At 37.6% G+C, this 17,964-nt stretch overlaps 1 protein-coding gene across 3 annotated transcripts in view; it reads right to left on the bottom strand.

Moving 5' to 3' along the window:
* The window catches only part of LOC115240689 (homeobox protein SIX2-like), a 33,009-nt gene that overhangs the window by 8,533 nt on the left and 6,512 nt on the right, over nt 1–17,964 (bottom strand). For all 3 annotated transcript variants that reach the window (XR_003884797.1, XR_003884796.1, XM_029815991.1), the window contains exon 3: nt 17,114–17,348. Coding sequence is in view for 1 of the 3 variants with exons in the window: in XM_029815991.1 (XP_029671851.1) it covers nt 17,114–17,348 (235 nt within the window). In the remaining 2 variants the exon portion in view is untranslated. The remainder of the gene's footprint in view (nt 1–17,113; nt 17,349–17,964) is intronic.

The raw sequence follows: 17,964 nt of genomic DNA, 5'->3' as shown, positions 1-17,964 counted from the left end.
TTTTTTTTTTTTTTTTTTTTTTTTTTTTTTTTTGAAGATTTATATTTTGCATAAATGAAAACGCGCGTTGTGCGAAGCAAGTTGCGAACAAAGAGCAGCGGATTGGACGCAAACCGGTTTAAACAAATTTTTATGTTAATTATACCATTATCATACATCGCGTTTAAGCTATTATGTTAATTATACCCTATTATATTTCGCCGTTATCAAATATAATATCTTTAACGGTCCTTTCATATATCTATTCCCTCTCTCTTTAATTCACGCTCGTTTTTACCTGTATTTAAAAATTATTAATCCCTGACTGTGAAAGAATTAAAATATTATTAGTCCAAATCTTCCAATTATTTCAAACGGAGTTTTGTTGTTTCGTCGAAACAACCATATACTACGTGTATCAAGCAAAGTCGATACAAATATTAATATACGTTCGTCATCGATTCCTCTTTATTAGCCACACGTTCTCCGTCATTCTATTATGAAGACATCCCAGGGGCCCGATTTAATTGCGTTCGCGAGCGCGAGCATCGCGTTAAACCGCCGCCTCGCGATAATCCGGCGACGTCGATCGACTGGGGAATCGAAATAATATCGCCTAAGATAACACCAGTACAGGCGCGTAAAGTACCGAGAAAAGGGTATATCCAGCTTCTCCCGTATTTGTGAATTAAGGGCGGGCACCGAGTGTAGGGAGGGAGAGTAAGGTTTTAAAGAGGCGCGCAACGGAAAGGAAAAGAGAACGGAAGAAAAACGAGGAGAGAAAAGAGAAAGAGAGAGAGAGAGAGAGTGAAAAAGCGAGAGAAATGCTCTTGGCGTCTCGTAAACTCAATTTAGCAAGCTGGACCTCCTCGAAGCACGTGGAGACCCACGGGTCCGGTCGAGCTTCCCCCTTCGTTTACCTCTCTTTCTACCTTTTCCTCTCTCCTCTTCTTTGTCTATCCTCCTCCAGGTATCCAGCAATCATTAAGCGCTTGTTTTACAAGTCGTTTAGACGCGAGACCAGTGATATCGCACTGTCCAAGGCAAGTGCTGCGACACTTGTCTCTACGGGGTGTTTTGAGAACCGGTCTTCGTAGTACGAGAGAGAAACTACCGAAGTGATAAGAGAACACGGAAGACATCTCGAGCATTGCAACTTTGTAGAAAGTAAAAATATATCACCGTAAAGAGTTTCCGGAATATTTTACACAATTACGTAAAATTGAGATAAAGTAAATATACATATATTCAGATATTATATAATATCTAAATATAAATATATGTATAAATATGTTACAAAATAATTTTAAATATATTATATCTATATCTAATTTTTTTAGATGTTACAAGCTATTTAAATATACAAAAGCAAAAATTTAAATCAATATATTGTAAATCTGAATTGTTTCGATGAATTCAAATATGCTAGATACAAAAAATATTATCTTTATCAATGATACCAGAAGAATCGCGGTTATTAATGAAAAATTTATATTTTTTTTTGTCTATTGCAAACTATATGAAAATTAAAATTATTGATATCAATTTTCATATAAAGATGTAAGATCTTAATTAAGTCACGACTTTTGTATCGTCATATGTGTATAATAAGAAAAAGATATGTTTTCTATCTTCACCGAGAGATGATTAGAACTGTGTTTATCGCGTTGATCTTTTTTATACCATCAGTTACAAGATGCTATCTATATGATTGTACTTATGTACTGGTTTCCGATTCCTGCACACGCGAGAGATAAAGTGTCTAATTAGTCGGGACGTCGCCCTTTGTATTCTAGCATTAAGACAAGATTCCCCGGATACACCGAAACGACGTAGGACCGAGTCTATCGCATTGATCTTTTTTCGTACCACCCGTTACATGGTGGAACCTATAACCGGATGGAGGTGTCCCCAGGTATGCCTTATCTGTCCGTGGATCGCGCAGTAAATTTATCCGCGTTGCGTCGCACCGGCCACGAAAAAGAACGGAATCTTTCGGGGTTATTATTATTTTCATTAGGATTTGTGACTCATCGCGTGCAAAAGGCATTTATTTCGAAGCCGTGACACCTACTCCGCGTCTCCGGATCGACGCTCCTCTCTGTTCTTTTTCTTCTCTTCGGCGCGACCATGTAGGATCGAAAGGATACAGGCCTTTTAAATGTTGGAAGCTTCGACTCGATATGACTCCAAAGGGAATAATTAATAATTATCTCCATGCAATTTATCATTCAGATATCTTCGCACGAGTCTCTTCAATCGCCTCGCCTCCGTTATTTTCTTCAATTCTTTACATAACGATACGCATCAATCTGCTAAATTTAATTGGACATCTTGTTATCGTGAAAAATAATCGATTGCGCGAAAATACGCACGAAATATCATAAAGAATCAGCATTAATCAATTTCAACGGTCTTTAATTAAAAACGTTGCAAAAATTATAATACATTTTAATGGAATGTATCTTTAATTAAATGGGAATAAATTTTATAATTAAAATATTTACATTAAAATTAGTTAAGTAAAATAAGAGAGAGATATTTTATGTGTGTAATTAGCGTACATTATTTAATTGCGCTATATATAAAAATAATAAATTTTTTATTTTAGACATTCCGTTTATGTTTCTGTCGCGCGCGCGCGCGCGCGCGTCCGTGTTCAGATCAACGTCAAGGATTATAAAAAATGTCGGGAATGCGACGAGATTCTATCTGCGGACGGTTCTACGTGAGTTGCCGTTGTCTCACGAGTGGACAAATCGATCTTGGCGACCGCCGCGGAATTTCGAAGTAAATCTTATTTACGAACCGGCCGATTAATGAAACCATAGCCGTGCCTTCGCCGATCATTATCTCCTTCGTATCACAAAGTTGAGATCAACGACTTTGGCTATTAAGTCATTGAAGAAAGTAAATCATACGAGTAACTTTTTTTATAGCAAATTTAAATTATCTATATAAAATATTATTAATTACTCTTTTATTAATTAATTGTTTTGTTTATTAATTTTATTAATAAATTTATTAATTGTCCTATATTTGGTGTATATATAATATTAAGTACGTTTAAATAAAACATAGACTGAGACTTTTATGGAACAACGACTTTAATCCACGTTTCGATTGAAGATACCTAATTCAATTTAATTTATTTCATGCATAATTTATATATATATATATTAATCTATAATCAGATTAAAATCCATGCGTAATTATTTTATGCATTTTTTGTCTCATATTTTCTTTTAATTTTGATAAAATTGTCTTATAAATCTGCGTTATCAAACCTCAGGAACGAGCGAGGTTGATGTAGCATCGATCTAACAAATTACATTGCATATTGTACGAGCAGCTTTATAGAAGGTGTCTTTAATTGAGTGGCGCAAATCACGTATAAATAATTGAGGAAACGCGATGCCACAGCTGCTCATTCACGACGATCGATTTCGGGGTGAGAAAAGCGTCTTGTCTACGTGTAATATATATATACATGTAATATACATATTGTATTGTGTATATATGCATATAGACTGTCGGGTATTAGCATAATTTCTAATTTAATTTGTCGATAAATTCCTGATCGCACGCTCGCCTCGAAATGAGATGCTATCGCGGCACCACTAATTCGCGTGTCTAAGTTTATACCGCCTGGGACCGGTACGAGAGACCTGATAGCATCTTCCCCTTCTTCTCTCTCTCTCTCTCTTTCTATGTCGTGGTTTCCTCATAAAATCGGATTATATCGGCTCTGTCGCCCCTTTGTTGTCGCATACTTTATTCCGGTCTACGTGCGATATCCTCTCGTGGAAACAAGTTTGGGTCAGAGTGCGATTGCAGACTCATAACGAATTCTTTTTCTTTCTCTCTCTCTCTCTCTTTCTCCTCTTTTCTCTGAACTTTTCCGTATCATTAATAGTATCCAAGCGAATAGAAATTTCAATTCTTCAAGAGCCGAATGTGATATATCGGAGAAACTGGCAATATGAGAAAAAGTTTACTGGATCAGCAACTTCTAAATCTACAAGTCAGTTTAATTTAAGCGTGTTCTACTATGTAACTTTCAAATTTATTTTTCGCATTCCAAATATCCCACGCAACCGTCGCGCTTCGCTCTCGAAGAGACCGCCAGTTTTGCCTCCGGGATTACTTAACTCGCTGAAGAAGGCAGAAAGGCAAACTCCGGGGTCGGTGGAGAGCAAATTGAAAATCGGCTGACTCGTTTGTCGGCCTCGAAATCTTAAGGAAAGAAACGGCGGATTTTCCTGTGGAAACTCCGGAGGCTCAGGGATCCCGCGCGTCCACTCCTCTCGGCAGGTGAGCACGAGGAAGTTACTGGCAGCTGATTCCATAAGCAGATAGAGAAGGAAAGTTTCCCGGGCCTAAAATAATGGGAGGCAGCGTACCGTGTACACACTGTACGAGCCTCTGTTTGTAAACTATGGCTCTCGCCTTCTCTCTACCTGCAGGCTCTCGGGTCCTGTCCGTGAAAACGTCCAGGCGAATTTCTCGCGCGAACACGGGATCATCCGCACGAAATTCACCAGCGCAAGAAAATCCGCCAGGGATTATAACTGATGTAATTTCGACAGGTTCGGTTTTTCCGGTATTGTAAATGATAAGTGTACCTCAAACTGTAATGATCGACGTGTTTCTCCGTGAAAACGTCCGGGCGAATTTCTCGCGCGAACACGGGATCATCCGCACGAAATTCACCAGCGCAAGAAAATCCGCCAGGGATTATAACTGATGTAATTTCGACAGGTTCGGTTTCCCGATATTGTAAATGATAAGTGTACCTCAAACTGTAATGATCGACGTGTTTCTATTATGATGTGTAAATACAGTAGTCAAAAAATTTCCCTCTTAAATAAAAACTAATATATTCTCCAAAGGGAGAGAGGGAGAGAGAATAATAATTAAAATTATATTTCATCGTTTTAAAATACTTGGAATGATCAATAGTAAAAGTCAATTCTTTTAGTCAATAGATTTATAATATAAAATTAATATTCTATAAATTCACATTTATTACGAAAAAGTTTCCACGTCCGTATTAGAAAGAACAAAATCTTCGTACAGCGTGAAGATTTCGATAAAAAATGAAAGCCCGTTCATTCTATTTCTTTTTCTCTATTTGAATACGCCACCAACCGTGGTGGTCGTCGACTCGGTGGCCGGTCCAGCTCGCTGTTTTCCATAGATCTATCAGAGACGCATCGTTATTTACGACGGATCGACGAGATCCCCGCAGGTAGGAGACGCGTCCTCGCGCTCGTATTAGGAAGCGCGCCGCGGCGTTAAAACGCTTTTGCTGTTTTGGGATTTTTTTAATCCGGATTACGCCGAACCTGCCGGTACGCCGGTAGTTTTCGATGTACCGCGAGTGTGTCGCACACGAGCGTATGGGGATCTCTGTCATCATCTCGTCTCGTCAATCCGTCGGCGTCGTGTGTGAACCCGTATCCGTTTGCCGAGGGACCACGCGTGAAACGGATTTAATCCCGGAAGAAGCCCCAAAAGGACACCCAGCGCGGGTCCTCGATCCTCGAAATTTTTAGACTCATCACGTGTACAACAATTGACAAAACTGGAAATATTTGATAATGATTTGATACTAAGTGTATACAAAATCACAAGTAGGGGATCGGCCAAAAAAATCAAAAATATGTCAATGCATAACAAAGATCTTATTATGTCATTATTTCTAAATTAATTCACGATGGATATTTTATTAACAAGAATTCTTATTTCGAAAAGAGAAAAAAGAAGAGAACAAAGTTTAGAATTACCTGATCTTGTGATTTCGAAGAATGTATGTTCCGAATTGAACGTGTATCTCAATTTGACCGATTATACGCGATACGTATTCCCTTACTCCCGAAGGACGCGCTCGCGCTCTGATCGAAGAGGATGAACGCCCAACCGCAAACCACCACAAAGGATTCGTCTGAGATTGAAAGGCGCCACTGAATGCGCAATGCCCCTCGACCGCCCTTTCGCCGAAGAAAAAAAAAAAAAAAAAGAAAGAAAAAGGAAAAACACGCGAGAGCGAGAAAGAAAGAGACGGGCACGGCCATGTTGAATCGTCTCAGCCATTTTTGGGGACGAAAAAAGGCGGGATAGGGGGGAGGGGGAGGCTCGCTCGGTGAAAACCGCTTTGAAGAAGACCACGTCAAATCTGACAGCTCGCGGGAAGGGTCCACATGTGGGCACGTAAGGGCCGAAAGGGCCCGCCTCGTTCCCGCTGCCGTTGAAAAAGAGAACGCGCCGCTCGAGTCCCCCTTCGTTCCCCCCCCCCCTCCCCCGATCCCTCGTCTCTTCCTCTTCTTCTTGTTCGGAACCGTGGGGGACAGAGGGGCATTCATTCATGCACGCATTCCCAGAATGCAACGCGCGTGCGAATGTGTCCGGTACACGTATGGGGCCCCAGGAGGGGGTCCGCATGGAGGGACATGGCGGAGAGGATGGGACGACTATTTTCACTACGTGGATCTGCAGGACGAAAAACGAGTCGAACCAAAGAAATGGTGGAATATAAGACTAATGTATATTATAATAATAGCAGGAAATTTTAAAAAATGTCAATATTATTGTTGTAGTTTCTTCTGTTAAATGTATTATTTTTCTCTGCTAAAAATAAAAAAGATATATATACGACTTTTTGAGAGAGAATGAAAAGTGAAGGAAATTGCGAGAGAATATGTTTCTACATAAAATAAATCTAACTGTAGTTAAAGATTAATAATACAAACAATTGTAAAAAAAAAAAAAGTAATAATATACGATAATACCAATCCTTCAAAATTATCTTGAAAATCCTAACTTGTCAAAAGGTTTGTCATAAAATCAAGCGTAAGACAAGTATAAAAAATTCTTATATAATATATAGCTCTCCAAAAAAGTGATAAAAGTATAAAAAAGAAATAAAAGAGATATAAAAAAAAAAAAAATTTAGTGCGCTCTCGGAAATTCAATTTACAAATGAAAATGTTTTTTGGTGTCGACACAGTTTCAGGAAAATAAACACATTTTTATATCGTGAAAATTGCATAAGCCAAGTATCTTGGTTCGACCTTGGCGAGGTTGAGCCGCGCCCAATTCCCGCATGCGAGACATGGAAGTGACGCGTCGTCGCGGAAAATTGCTCGACGTCTGAACGATTTCCTTGAGTCTGCCTCTCCTCTCTTGCCTCGATCTTTCGAGAGCACATCTTACTGATTGCACAATCGATGCAAAAATATAAACGAATACAGAACTACGTGCAGTAAAGTGAAGGATTTAACTGAATAACATCGACAATTATGAATACTAGAAAATTCTGATAACGAATATTCGGGAATGTCTTGCAATGCGTGTAATTAGATATAAATATATATAAATTATATTAAAAATTGATACTGTTTTTTAAAATTTTATTGTCATAATCACACAATAAAATTTTAAGGAACAAAATATCGATTTTTTCTGCGATGCAGGGACTTTTACGATATAATCTGTCGTTTTAATTACGACATAATACGGTCGAGGAGATTAATCAACGTCGAGAATTTGACATTTAGAGTCCAGAAATCTCGGAAGCGGATACGACGGCGCGTACGTACGGTATACGGCGTTGAAATGGGTTCTCTGGTTACAGACATGGGCAGCGCGCTGCCCAGACACCGTGCCCGCTGTAACCGTAAACCGGGGAATGGTACCAGTATTCGCGCGGCTATTTCGGGGCCACGTCGCGGCGTTACAATCTAAACGAGTGTCTCCTTCCGCTTGACCCAAAAGCATCTTTATTCGCGCGCGAAAATTCACGCGACAAACAGACTCGCGTCGTTCGATGTGCGTAATCGATGTCGGAAAAAATCACGTGCTACAACCAAATGTCAATTCGCCATCGATATTCACCATGAATCTCGCAGGAATTTAGTATATAAAAACTGCTTTCATCTAAATCGGGATATGCGTTTATGAATCTATTGCGCGAGCAAGATGTTATCAAACATGTATTAATTCAGAATGCGAATGAATTTTTATTAATGCGCTGAAAAATATATTTCATAATTAAATGATCGAAATCTTATAGTTAGCATAACGTGATTATGAAATTAAAGATGTCGATTAATATAATAAATCATGCAGATATCAGATCGTGTATGACCAATATTACGTGCATTATATAAAATTGAATATCAAAAGACCAATGTCTAATTTATAATTTATGCGATTTGGAAAAGATTAGAAGCATTAATTATATATCTAATTACGCAGATTTATAATCCGATATAAAATATTTTTACATTACACATATACATAGCCCTAAAATCAGAAATATAATATTAAATAAAAGAATTTTTCTTTTTCTCTAAAAAAATTACTAGGATTATATTTTTCTTGCCCGATTTAATCGTTTGAAATAGAGAAAGTCCTCTTGAAAGTATTTCGAACCTTCGAGTGATTAATGACGACAGACGCGACAGTGGCCGAAGTTAGCCAGTCGGACGCCATGCCGAAAGAATACGTAGGATGTACGAAGGGCGAAGTAAAGTAGCGCCACCCTCTTTGTGTCACCGGCGAGTCTCTGCTTTTCAGAAGGAGTCAATATTGGCGCAGCCACCCCTGTGTCTAACCCTTATCGGCCACCCCCGCAGCCGTTACGCCCTCTCGATGCTGACTCCCCCATCTGTCCCTTTCCACATCCGGCGAAGGCACACTGTCCCTTCCAGGAGAACCCGCCACTTCGATTATTTTTAACCCCCTTGTCCGCGAATCGATACGATAGTCGCGGTTAATCAACCGTAGGATAATCGAATAAGCGAAATTGTCTCGTTAAAGTTTGACGATAGATGAAAACTTAAGCGCGAACTTACTTTCCATCTTAAGAATCAAGAATGTAGGTATTACATATGTTATAAATATTATATATCTAAAACGAGAAAGTATATATATATATATATGACCAAGTATTATATTTGAATGTCATTTAAAAATATTAATAGATGTTACCGAAATGTGGATGAGATGGATTAATCGAAATTAATCGGATAAACGTTAATAAAAACAATTGTTTTCATTAAATTTTAATACGTTATACGAGTAATAAAATAATAACGAAAAAGACTTCAATGTAAATAAACAAAATAATAGGCAGACTCGAGAAGCAAATAGCAGATGTACTTATGCAATATATTAAATCAAAAATTATATAAGCAATTCACAAGAATCTTAATGAATTAAAATTCACAAGAATAATACTTGACTAAAAAGTAACATGTCACGCACGCAAATCGCTTAGAAATAATAAGATAAAATACAATAATGATACAAATTTGCGTTTTTGCTATACGTTTTTAGTCATATTATTTTTGTAAATTTTAATTCATTAAAACTCTCGTGAATTGTTTAATTTTTTATTTAACATATTGCACGTATATTCACTATTTGCTCTTCGAGTTCGCCTATTATTTTGTTTAATAAAGTAATGATCAAAAATTTTATATTCGTAAAAATTTCAATAAAATATACACATTGTTCACAATGAAGTGAATATATTAGTGTAAAATAAACATTAAATCGTATTAAACATAAAATCGTATCGTATTCCATTTTTATTCCATATTACTGTGTAACTTTGCAAAAAGTGCAACGCGATATTGATATGTATTTTTACATCATTATACAGTAAAAGCACCGAAGTTACTGAAATTTTATCTTTACAAACTTTATCATCAAAATTGTAGAAATATAAAATATTGCTAAAAATTATCTATTAAAAATATTTCTCATGCGTTATTATGATTTTAACTTGAATTTTATTTTTAGTCAGCTTACTTTTTCCAGTGATAAAAGGCCGATCAAGAAATAATTATGATACTGGTATGAGTCTAATATTTTTTCAAATATATGATTGATAACTATTTTTTTTAAATCATTCTCCTGATTTGTCTAAATACAATCGTATGTGTATCATATATTTTCTATCAATATATGTGTATATGTATTTTTTTGATCTGATATTTGTTCGAAATTTAAGATTATAATATAATATTAAATATGATGTTATGATTATAACATAATTAAGGATATTCTATAATTATAATTTAAAGGAGAGAATTTTTGTCTCCTTTTTCTCTTTTTCTTTCAGTCTTCCGTAAAAATATTCGCCGAAACTATATAATTAAATTTTAAATAAATATCTGTTAAAAATTGTTTTTTTCTTCGGCATATTTAGTACAATTGTCCCGATTAATTATCGTCTCTGACAACAGCTTTAATAATTTTGAAATATACAGTTTATAATCGTTACGCATGCCGTTCTTCTTTGTTCACGCGTAGAATTTTACGACAATGATACCGGCGGATCATCGAGTCCAGTTCGTAGAAAATGTCAGAAGAACCGCACACGTCGCCCGATAAAACGTCGCCACAAACAAACGCGGTGAGCAGCCGGGCGCCTTCTCTCCCGCGTGTGTTTCGCTTATGCGGCGCGAATAAAACGTCCGCCCCTAATCTAATCTAATCTAAAGTGGACAATCTGACGGTACCGGCGGCGAATAAGAGAGACGTTAATCTTTGTGCCAGTAGTTTCCAAGCGACGGCCATGGAGCACAATCTCGCTGTGTTTACAATTTAAGTATTAATCCGTAATAAGCCCAAACTAGGTAGATATCCTTTCTTATACACCATCCTTTAAGTTGTAAATAAATTTATCATCTGTATATGAAACTCGTGTATGAAAATTCAAAGAATAATTTTAAAAGTAAATATCTAATCATTCGCTCTTGATTGAAAAGTAGCAAGTAGTTAGCAACGATGCTAATTTTCGGACGATGTGAAAAAAGAAGAGTTATCTAAGTATATTTTATATAATTTCTATATTTTATGATGCGATCGATCGAATCGAGGTCAACGCAAAGGAGTCATCGCTTAGATCGGTTCGAGTAAGATAATTTAAAATTTTAACAAATCGATCGCACGAGATAAGATTGTCGGTTGGCTGGAAATAACGTCTCTCCCGTGTTCTCTCTCCATTTTTCTGTCTGCGCCGTCGGATGAAGGGGGAGACGCGAAGACGAGGACGAGGGTGAGGGCGAGCGTTCGAGGGTTGGTACATTAGCAATGTTTTGTTGACATTGGAGAACAACGACGAAGCCATTACTGGCTTCTGCCAGCGTGATATAGTCCTTCGATCTATCGAGAAAGCCGGCGGATGGCACAAACTCAACCGTCCAAGCGACTGTGCTATCTCTTTCTATTATCGAAACGCGTTACTATATCGTAAAATTATTGTTGAAATTTTTAATTTCCACATTTTTAGAGATCTCTTATAATATATATTTCTGGAGTTTTGAAAAAACTTTAATATTTGCTTCAAACATTCCATCAACTTTTACAATTTCATAAACTAATTTCGCTTCTATACCATCGCTCTTGATTGAAAAGTAGCAAGTAGTTAGCAACGATGCTAATTTTCGGACGATGTGAAAAAAGAAGAGTTATCTAAGTATATTTTATATAATTTCTATATTTTATGATGCGATCGATCGAATCGAGGTCAACGCAAAGGAGTCATCGCTTAGATCGGTTCGAGTAAGATAATTTAAAATTTTAACAAATCGATCGCACGAGATAAGATTGTCGGTTGGCTGGAAATAACGTCTCTCCCGTGTTCTCTCTCCATTTTTCTGTCTGCGCCGTCGGATGAAGGGGGAGACGCGAAGACGAGGACGAGGGTGAGGGCGAGCGTTCGAGGGTTGGTACATTAGCAATGTTTTGTTGACATTGGAGAACAACGACGAAGCCATTACTGGCTTCTGCCAGCGTGATATAGTCCTTCGATCTATCGAGAAAGCCGGCGGATGGCACAAACTCAACCGTCCAAGCGACTGTGCTATCTCTTTCTATTATCGAAACGCGTTACTATATCGTAAAATTATTGTTGAAATTTTTAATTTCCACATTTTTAGAGATCTCTTATAATATATATTTCTGGAGTTTTGAAAAAACTTTAATATTTGCTTCAAACATTCCATCAACTTTTACAATTTCATAAACTAATTTCGCTTCTATACCACGATCACGTAATTATGATAATATAATAGTTACCGCGTACTTTATTTAATAAATTTATCGCGGAAGTAAAACAGAAAATAAAATCATTCATCTCATTTATCAGAAATCGCGTTTTGATATTTAAGCGTGTTTTAATAGTTCGAATATTTTTTCGTTTTAATACTGTTAATCTCAGCTAAATAATTCGGCCAAAGAATAATAAATCGGAGAAAAGTTTTATGTCCGTGGAGAGGGAAGGTTTGCTCTATTTATCTCCAGCACCATGCGTTATTGTTCTTAAATCTGTCAGAGCGATTCCTTCGAAGATCATTGTGGCACGACTTTCTATCAACGAGACTAGCGCGACAGTAATAAAGACGTTTTAAGCGCCATATATATATACAAACGCGGCCGCTCTCGTAGAGAAACAGAAAAAGAGAGAGAGAGAGAGAGAGAGAGAGAAAGAGCAAAAAAATATACACAGTGCGACCAGCGCGTGCGGCCGGGAGTTTATTTTCGACTGTGAAGAATGAAGGCACAATGCACTCGCGGATACGCCAGCATCCGTTCCCCCTCGCCCTCCTCTCCACTCTATGTTTTTTTTTGTTTTTCACTTCGACGATCGAAATCGACACATTTTAAGTGACATATAGCGTGGCGCAGTTCGAAGCAGAAAAAAAATGATCCAACGTGAAACACGCGGCATTTATTTTTCAAGCCGAGCAATGGAATCGATATTCGAAAAAAAAAGAAAAACGAAAAAAAAAAAATTCGGATGCTCTTCAATCTTCAAGAGCGACACGGCCAGTTTTAATATCCGGCACTTTTTATATCCGTTGCAATAAACCATCACGCTGGCCGATCTTTTTTGTATCGTTTAGAGAAAAAAAAGCTTAAAGAAGTAATTTTCATTAAAGGAAATGCGGTAACGTACGCTATACACATATTATCGATTATATACGTTAATTTTCTATAATTTAGGTACGAGACTCTCGAAGTACAAAAATACGTTAAATCATATGTAATCAGTGCCGCACACATTGTGCATCCTCCATTTTGTTATTTATATTATTTTTAGCCTAATCGAGACTAAAGTAAGCTTTCAACGAACTGGTAGCGCAGAATTAGCCCCTTGCCCCCCGTGCTGCAACGCGATACCGACGTACGTCGGAAAATTTCGAGAAGCGATGAGATGCGCGCGCGGAGAGCAAGTCGGATTATCCGGCGGCGGCGGCGGCGGCGCTGATCATCTTAATCAGCATCAACGCGCGTTATCTCGCGTTTGGACGATACACGCACGTTCCACCGTCACCGGATACCGAGTACCGAGAACGGCGACAGCGGTTCCGTTATCGTCGGCAGCGATGCAGCAACTGCAACGACGCCGTCGCCGCTGACGCACCCCGTCGATCGGTGACTCGTCGCCGTTGTCTTGCCTCGTGCGTTTCTCAAAGTGCAGCGGATGCACTTCGCCGCGTGGAGGATGCTGACAACTCTGTATCTGGCTCGGCCGGCGTAAATAATCGCGCTGATAATTGTGGGACCGAGAGAAAGAGAGAGAGAGAGAGAGAGAGAGAAAATGGGGCCCGTTCCTCCCTCTTATCGCTCGATTTTTTTCGGTATGCAAAACATATCATCCGGGATTTATCTCGATTGACGTCTCATTGTTTAAAGTTCGTTACGAGAATGCGAGAGTCATGTGGAGATTAAGCGAACGATGTTACGGGTGTTTCGAGAATCCACGGTGTTTATATATACCCGATCTTATCTTTAACGCGATTCCGATCTTATATACTTCCGTTCGAGTGTGTCGATACGCGTGGGTCTATAATCAGAATCAATTACAAATACCAATTCATTTGACAGTTACGTATCACAGTAAAGGGCATATGCAATTTTTATTCAAATTGCTATACAATCTTTTTAAATTTTTATCATTGTAATTATATACGGTTAAGACATATAAACAATTTATAAGAAAAGAAAGCGATGAGAATTAAATTTTGATCTGGAAATTAATGCTGCTAATTTATTGTTATTCGTAATTATTTTGTTATGATTGTAATTATTTTGTCATTATTGTTATATATTCATTATTGTTGGTCCTTTCAATCCTCATTACGTGACAGAATTCATATCCAAAATTAACCATTCTTTATCACTTCAATAAATAAATGAAACTTCAATGAAATATTGTTCCTTCAAATTATATAAATTATACATAGTTAATTTATCATTTCTTAAAATTCGTTTCGCTTTTTTTTTTACGGTCATAGTCTGCGTTTCGTCGTGCGTGCGCGTTGTGTCGTGCTCAAACGAGATAGTTAAATCGTTCGATAACAGCTCCCGGGGGAAGACTACAGTCCCGTATTTGACGTTTTTTGCCTGCTGTAGACGCCCACGAGACGCCCCTGTCCCGGGGGAGGGAAACATCGCCCCTGTGTGTGCGAGATCGACTTAATTTCCGACAGCACGTGTGCCTTAAATAGGCAAATAATTACAGCCTTTTAAGTTATTATTCCGTTGTTATAAATAATGAATTATAAACAAAGACAAAGTTCACTGTAAAATTTTTTAGACCCGTTCTTAGGATTTTCAGTATCCCTAGCGAGCCTGACAGAACGCGAATTGAAAAGTAATATATAAATAACTTGTATTGTGCATAATGTCTATTTCAGTGAATCTACAATTAACGTCAAAATGATTGAAACTCCTTTAGCATTTCATAAGCGATCTTTAGCAGATTCGTTCGTAATAATAACAGCAATCAAAACGTTAATATTTTATTGAATTATTCCGAAAGACTTTATTTCATTTCTATTTATGAAATATATATGAAATAAAAAACATAAACAAGGCAAACTTGCCGAGCAAGTCAATAGTAATAATATTTGAAGTACATAGATCTGTGTGGATGTATTGATGAATCATCGATACATTTAGTGTATTTAATGTTTTAAAAATTATGATTATTATCACGTGCGACCATGACTGGTCCATGGACATAAATTCATAGAAGAATATTGTCTACTAAATGTGTTTCAATCTTTCTGCTGATCATATATTAACAGGAGTGTTCGCACAAAGCGTCTTTATCGAAGGATACGTAGATCCATACGAATCGTGGTTACGATGTCTTCTCGTGAGGGAGGAAGTGGGAAGCACCACCGTGGCAGAGCGCACGTCATGCCACGGGGAACGTATCGAATTTCTTATGGCTTCTGTGTATTCCCATGGACAGAGGCAGGAGGTCAGAGATGCGTACGAGATATTTGCGAATTAACGTTGGCAGAATCAAAACGCAATGACATTCGAGATCGTCGATGAGTTAAAATTCAATTTTTAATATTATTATGAAAACCGTATCCTCGCCGAAAGTAAATGTAATATTAATTTTCAATGATCTAAATTAGAACTGAATGAGATTCTACTGATTTTGAAACTATGATTCAAAAGGATTGTGTACTACTGTTACATTAATTTGGTAGAAATTCTTATTTGTGTAAGAGATATGTTTGCTTTGCGCAAATTCAACTGATTATTTGTCAAGGCTGAACACGAAACATTATTAATTCCAGGTTAAAAGTTCGTACCCAAAAATTTACTATAGACACTTAGGAATATTCTATAGATTGTTCACATTGATGGAATTTCTATTCGATAGGTTTGGGAGGGTATCGCGAATATACGCGTATCATTCACCGCATATTAATTACAGAAAATTCTACAAAATATTCATATCTTCATACTACCCCAATATCGAAATAATTATAAAACATTTAATTACTCGATCGTGATCTCTTTCGCATGTTTGCTTTTCCGAATTATTATAACGAATTACTTTATATAGATCGATCTTGAAAGAATGTGGAATAACTCTAATATTACATTACACGATCATTTATTATTAATATCAAATTTCTTTATCTCAACTTGATCCATTAGAAAAATTATAATTTCTTTTTTATTTTACAATGGATACATTAATTTACGAAGAAAAGAGAGCGTTGAAAAAAAAAGACAAGCAAATTTTGCATTTGTAAATTAAATTTGTAAAATTATATCTTAATATATGATAATTTAAAACGGTACGTCCTTATTAAACATTTATATCTATTTCGCTCGTTTATCAGCCAACCGATAAAATAGTCATGCTTTAGCGTATTATTCAATTTTCCAACGATTGCCATCATTTTGCCATTCACATTCCAAGTTACGTGAAAGAATTCACGAGAGATTGGCGGTTCTGTCAGCGTGGCCAGATGGCCGAGCTGGTAGTTATTTATTTATTATTCGCTCGCGGGAAAAAGAGAGAAGAAAAGGACGGCTCGCGCGAGCATGCATGCGACACGATGCTACGCGGCGGAAGGCATCGCGTTACGCACATAGTTATGGGGCCTCCGCTCGTTTCTAAAATCGGATATAGAGCAACGACCTTCCAAACAACACGGGGACTCTCTTCTACGGCGGGCGTTCCTATTCCGCGCAGAGACGAAAATTCCACACGCTATAACGTTCTTCAATTACACAACTACCGACGCCCCATTGGACCCTTAAAGACATCGCTGGATGTTGTTTATCTGACGAAGTATCTAATAAAACGGTTGTTTGTTATGTCAGAAATTTTAATCTAATCTTTCATATCAATAAATTTTACTGATTACATCAACTGCGTATCATTTATACTTCGAGAATCGTTCCTGCCCGTGCGTGTGATTTAATATTATTCTATTTAATTTATTTAATAAAATAATTCAATGATAACAGCTTTTAATATAATTAAATTTTATAATAAAAGACGCGGACATACGTGACAGAAAAGAGAAGTTCAATTCTATCTTCAATGGCTACTTCGTCGCTTGCAACGTTTCTCTGGTATATTTATAATCCTTTTCACAGAGAGTTGGATTTATCATTATTTTTAGCTAATTATATTTTTTTGATGTATATATCGACGTGCCTTTGTTCTAAGAGAATTTTTTCAGAATGCGGTTTCGTTCTAGTTTTCTTTTTTTTTTTTGAAAAGCATAGCATCAACTCCGTTGACGATTTAATTAACTAGAAATTAAAAGTTTTTGATATATCAAAGACTCACCTATGCTCGGCGGCACGGTCTCTCTGCCTCCGGTTTTTGAACCAATTACTGACTTGCGTGGTAGTGAGGCCAGTGCTCTCCGCCAATTCTCGCTTTTCGCGCGGCGACGGATACGGATTGGTGGCATACCAATCCCTCAGAACGCTCCTCGACTTTTCCTTGAAGCAGTAAGACGTTTCCTCGCCGTCCCAGATAGTGCGCGGTAGCGGAAACTTACGGCGCACTCGATACTTTCCTGAAAGAAAGAAAGAAATGACGTCCATTAATCTATCGATAAATCAAGATCAGAAGCGGTTGAATTAATAAGAGTATGGATTAAACGTCTCGCTGGCATATTTCATCCTTATCTCGAAATTAAGATCCAGAATATCGTCGCGCAAATAAAAGATAAACATTTTTAATACATTTTAAAATTTTATATATCTTGATGAATGGGAGAGAAATCGTATCGCGATCGCGAAATTACGGGAAGAACGGAAGAGGAAGCGGCGACGAACCGTGCACTTTGATTCTCTTAGCATACGCGCAGAGAAGCGCGCTTTGTTGTTTAGCTTCTCTTTTTTCGGGGACGGATTTGGTTTCTGGGACGAGCGCAACGGGTTGGCGGCGTCGACGGCTTCACGCGCGCGTCGCTCGCAAATAAGATCGGGCGAGGAAAATAGGGCCAAGTCTATACCGCTCATTAGCTCGAATTGCATTCGGTAATAACTTACTCCGTTTGGCCGTCCGTTAATGTTGAAAACGTGTGCGCGGCATTCAATTCACCTCGCCGAGCGCGTGTTATTAATCGCCGCGTGCAATAAACATTAGCGCGAAAATAAACGTGGCACACCCACACAACGTGAGATTTA

The sequence above is a fragment of the Formica exsecta genome, unplaced genomic scaffold (assembly GCF_003651465.1).
Source record: "Formica exsecta isolate Colony F162 unplaced genomic scaffold, ASM365146v1 scaffold444, whole genome shotgun sequence".
Lineage (NCBI taxonomy): Eukaryota > Metazoa > Arthropoda > Insecta > Hymenoptera > Formicidae > Formica > Formica exsecta.
This window is presented reverse-complemented; position numbering and strand designations above follow the sequence as displayed.